The sequence below is a fragment of the Sinocyclocheilus rhinocerous genome, unplaced genomic scaffold (assembly GCF_001515625.1).
Source record: "Sinocyclocheilus rhinocerous isolate Xijiao unplaced genomic scaffold, SAMN03320098_v1.1 scaffold42, whole genome shotgun sequence".
Classification (NCBI taxonomy): domain Eukaryota; kingdom Metazoa; phylum Chordata; class Actinopteri; order Cypriniformes; family Cyprinidae; genus Sinocyclocheilus; species Sinocyclocheilus rhinocerous.
In genome coordinates, this window is record NW_015627390.1 from 379,309 (window position 1) to 384,589 (window position 5,281).

A 5,281-nucleotide genomic window follows, 5' to 3' on the forward strand; every position below is an offset into this window, starting at 1 on the left:
TTCTGTCTCTGATTGAGAGTTTAGAGGTTTATTCAGTCGAAGCTCTTTCAGTGTAATTCTGGAGCTGGAGCTTCTCGTGTCAAATCTTGACTGATTTTTATCAAGTAAACGTCAGAATAATATCTCCAGATGAACACTTACTGGACTGAAGCAGCTCAGCTTTACTTGATTCTCCATCAATCATGTTTTAGAGTCTCAAATCTGATCCTCAGGATGTTTTGAGGAGCGTTTGTTTCCAGAAGCTTTACTTTCACTGTTCCTCAGCGGAGGAATGATCTTCACAAGCCTCCAGAACATCTCACATCTTCTGAGGAGCCTTTATTTCTTCAGCTCTCAATCACTGCATTATATGTTTGGAGCATTTCAATCTCATTTTACTGAGACATATTATTGGAGATATAGAGCGACCACTGATATTTAGATCAGTTTATGTAAGTATAGATCTCATTGATTTACATTACAAGCAGCAGAATTTCATCATTTAAATATCAGCATCTGCAACAAATTGCATATTTTTGCTCATTTTGGGCCTCTGAATAAAACTGAGCTCCATTTTCTCACTATATCATATTATATGAGTCATAAAAGCCTGATAGATCAAATATGATTCTCAACAAAAACACATGCAAACTTTATTTTTTTTTTGGATTATTCTATTATTTCATGTGTCAGGCTTTAAGGGGTTAAATATGCTCAGTGTTGATATATGCAATATATTGCTAAAACCAATTTAAAAAAAATTGTTATTGGAGAAAAAATTTAATAAAATGAAATATAAAAATTTTTATCTTTTTATTTCGTCTAGTTGCACAGGCAACATTTCTCATTTTAATTTAGTTGTACTAAAATAAATAAAACTGAAATAAAATTTAAAACATTTTTAAAAAAAGGCTTGTAAAAAAACAGAAATAGTAAAATAACAAAACAAAATTACAAAAAATATAAAAATGAATAAAACAAAATATTAAAGAGTACAAAGAATTAAATATTAGAAAGAATAAAAAGTCAAAATATGAATAAAAACCATAATAGTATCATAATAATAGGCTACTACAATAACAATTTAGTTGATGTTCTATCCTGCAAAACAAAAAAACTAAAACATACTTAATGGCCATTTTTATTTCATTTTAGTTGGTTTTGAAGCAATTCAGGACTGTGTTAATTTTTTTTTTTCATTCTTATGTTTTGAATTTAAAATTAGATTTTTATTTATAAGGTCATATTTTAAAATATTCACCTTGCTGATGGCAGTGCAAATAGACGATTTCCTCCAGACGAATGGTCATGGCATAATCCCAATATACACTGTGGAGAAATGAGACTTGATTTACAATCATTCCCACAAAGCAGACGTCACAATCATAACACACGTCACCTTTTCTCATAATCAAACTCCCCCATGTTTCCGTTCATCAGCTGGTTCGGTGTCCATTTGAGTGTCATCAGATCGGCCGTCTGATGAAGAGAGAGGTATCCTAGGATTGCTTCCATGTCGTCTGTCTGAAAGACCGCATGAGATTTATTGCCACACTTTAATTAAAGCACCACAGCATCGTCACGCACGTCTAAGTAACGTTTACCGGCTGCACCAAGACGTTGTTTTTCCCGAAGAGCAGCGTGGCTCTGGAGTTTTGATGAAGAGATTGGACGTAATCCCGCGCCCACAGAGACGGTCGGTCATCCATGCTGCCGCTCGACTGCCTCTTCTGGATCTACAGAACAACACGCACTGATCTCACTGCCGTCGAACAGAGATATTACTCTCATATGCATGCTTTTTGATTTGAGAAATGAACACTGCATGATCGCATGGACCTAATCCAGGCATTACAGTTGCTTGCACACATTTTCAAAACGTTGCCTCTTTTTTTCAAAACTTTACACACAAATCTGAGAGTTGCACACACAAAATGCAAAATGCCTCACTCATCTCTTGCAAAATGAAGCAATGCATTCAAAATATCACACACGCATCTCAAAAGCAAACATTTGCAAACACCTTTGCCGTAATAATTCCTGTTAGATTTCTGCGTGTTACATAGAGAATTGTGTGTTGTGTTTTGCAAAAAGTGTAATATGTGAGCCTGGAGCACAAAAGCAGTCTTAAGTCGCTGGGGTATATTTGTAGCAATAGCCAACAATACATTGTATGGGTCAAAATTATACATTTTTCTTTTATGCCAAAAATCATTAGGATATTAAGTAAAGATCATGTTCCATGAAGATATTTAGTAAGTTTCCTACCATAAATATATCAAAAAATGATATGCATTGCTAAGAACTTCATTTGGACAACTTTAAAGATGATTTTCTCAATATTTAGATTTTTTTGCACCCTCAGATTCCAGATTTTCAGATAGTTGTATCTCGGCCAAATATTGTCTGATCCTAACAAACCATACATCAATGGAAAGCTTAGTTATTCAACTTTCAGATGATGCATAAATCTCAATTTCGAAAAATTGACCCTTATGACTGCATTTGTGCTCCAGGGTCACATATGAAGAGTCAAAGGCCAAGAATTGGCGTGTGCTTCTGCTGTTTGAGTCTCAGCTTTCAGAAATTGTGAGACAAGGAAAGATTTTGTGTGTAAGCAGTTGAGAAAAGCTGTAACTGCAGGGCATCTTACGAGAGCCGGGCGTTTGGTGGGGGAATCCTGGCGGCAGTGTCCGCTGTGAATGCGGTGTCTCTGCACCAGTTCATCAGCCGACGGATCCGTCCAGAAATGATTGGCCGTCTTGGCTTTTGTGTACTCCAAAGCACAGGGACCGACTGAAAGACACACAGCGTACGGAAAAACATCAGCGGAATTAATCTTGCCCTCAATGCATCATCATATCCCAATTATACAAAAATATACAGTACAATTAAAATGATCATTAATTTACTTTTTAAAATAAATATATAATTACATATATATACATATAGCAAAATATATTTAATTATATTTGTAACCATATAAACTACTATTCAAAAGTTTGGGGTCAGTACTTTTGTTTTTTTTATGAAATAAATTAATATTTTTATTCAGCAAGGATGCATTAAATTGATCAAAAGTGACATTAAAGACATTTATAAAGTTACAAAAGATTTCTATTTCAAATAAATGCTGTTCTTTTGAACTTTCTATTCATCTGTGAATTGTGAAAAAATAAAATGTCACCGTTTCCACAAAATATTGGGCAGCACAACTGTTTTTATCGGTTGATAATTGATCATTGATAATAATCAGAAATGTCTCAAATCAGCATATTAGACTGATTTCTGAAGATCATGTGACACTGAAGACTGGAGTAATGATGCTGAAAATTCAGCGCTGCATCATATAAATAAATTACAGTTTAACAGATATTCACATAGAAAACAGCTGTTTTACATTGCAATAATATTTCACAATTTTACTGTATTTTTATAAAATAATGCAGCCTTGGTGAGCAGAAGAGACTTTTTTTTTAAATCCCAAACTTTTGAATGGCAGTGCATATATAATCTTCAGGGGTTTTTTTCCCCCAAAAAAATTACAAGACACAAATGCTTGAAAACTGATACCAAGCAAAGATGCGAGGATTGGGCCGTCAACTGGATCTCTCAGCAGAGCTTCTCTTTCATAAAACTTGCTGAAATATGAATAAAAACAGCTCAGTTTAATTTCATTCATTCAAATGAATCTATGTTCATAGTAACATACTACATGCCTAGTTTGCATGTTTTCCATTTCCAGTGTAACAAACTAAGTGTAACTGGAGGCCTGATTTCAAACACCTCCCTTTATGTCTCATTATTTGATTTGACTGCCCATGAACTATGAAATATGTACACAAAACTGGACTAAGTATGCAAAATAATAGTTTTTATTTGTAACCTGGAGCACAAAAGCAGTGTTAAGTCGCTGGGGTATATTTGTAGCAATAGCCAACAATACATTGTATGGGTCAAAATTATCCATTTTACTTTTATGCCAAAAATCATTAGGATATTAAGTAAAGATCATGTTCCATGAAGATATTTTGCAAATTGCCTACCGAAATATATCAAAACTTAATTTCTGATTAGTAATATGCATTGCTAAGAACTTAATTTAAACAACTTTAAAAGATGATTTTCTCAATATTTAGATTTTTTTGCACCCTCAGATTCCAGATTTTCAAATAGTTGTATCTCAGCCAAATATTGTCCTATCCTAACAAACCATACATCAATGGAAAGCTCGTTTATTCAGCTTTCAGATGATGTATAAATCTCAATATTGAAAAAATTGACACTTAAGACTTTTGTGGTCCAGGGTCACATATAATCACATTCCTAATTGAACCCCCTCTTGTCAAAAAGTGCATTTTTTATACTTTTCTCTTTTAATCATGCCCGTTTGATGGATAGAAAGTAATGCAATTTAAAAAGTGAAATCAAAACATCATTCTCTTCATCTGTCTGTGTGTGTGTCCAGTCCTCCGCAGTGTAAGAGCATTAGTTTGGAGCGAGGGCCTGACGGACTGGGCTTCAGTATCGTGGGTGGATTCGGCAGCCCTCACGGTGACCTTCCCATCTACGTCAAAACCGTCTTCAGCAAGGTAACGCTTTCACACAGCGAGTGTGTTCATCCACAGATGCCACCACACAGATAGAAACATTATTATCTGATGTGTGTGTGTTCAGGGGGCCGCGGCAGAGGACGGGCGTCTGAAGCGTGGGGATCAAGTCATCGCCGTTAACAGCCAGAGTCTGGAGGGAGTCACTCATGAGGAGGCCGTCTGTATTCTGAAGAAAACCAAAGGAACCGTCACACTCACTGTGCTGTCATGAACACACACAGGTCCTGCAGTTGTTTCAAACACTGCGAATGAGAGCATTGTTTACTGCTAGTTTGTGGAGGAACCAGCAGACTACTACAATCTGCCGTACTACGCTGAGAGTGTAGAAACGATCCACACACATGCATTTGGGCTTTAAAATGCTGAAAGTGCACACAGCTGCGTGACACAACATGTTATAATGTACTTTCCCATCATTTGATCATTAGAAAATGCACAAATATCTCTTTCCTGTTACGTTAAAAAACTGGGTGAGCTCCATTGGTTTCCATGCAATTTGCCAAAAACTGTGTAAAACACTAAAAATGAATGTAAAAACAGAGAACTTCTATTTTAGCTGATCAGAGACTAAAAATTTGTGAGAAATGTAAAAATTCCCATCTATTTCTATTGTGTTGTCCAAAATGAGCTAAAAATATATACGTACACTGTAAAAAAATTCCATAAAATTTACGGTAAAAAAACGGCAG

At 35.3% G+C, this 5,281-nt stretch overlaps 1 protein-coding gene across 1 annotated transcript in view; it reads right to left on the reverse strand.

The window, feature by feature from the left end:
- The window catches only part of sgsm1b (small G protein signaling modulator 1b), a 35,270-nt gene that overhangs the window by 22,935 nt on the left and 7,054 nt on the right, over positions 1 to 5,281 (reverse strand). Inside the window, exons 4-8 of the mRNA XM_016537868.1 lie at positions 3,553 to 3,620; positions 2,633 to 2,775; positions 1,584 to 1,715; positions 1,379 to 1,503; positions 1,241 to 1,308 (exon numbers count right to left, since the gene is read on the reverse strand). Coding sequence (XP_016393354.1) covers positions 1,241 to 1,308; positions 1,379 to 1,503; positions 1,584 to 1,715; positions 2,633 to 2,775; positions 3,553 to 3,620 — 536 coding nt within the window. The remainder of the gene's footprint in view (positions 1 to 1,240; positions 1,309 to 1,378; positions 1,504 to 1,583; positions 1,716 to 2,632; positions 2,776 to 3,552; positions 3,621 to 5,281) is intronic.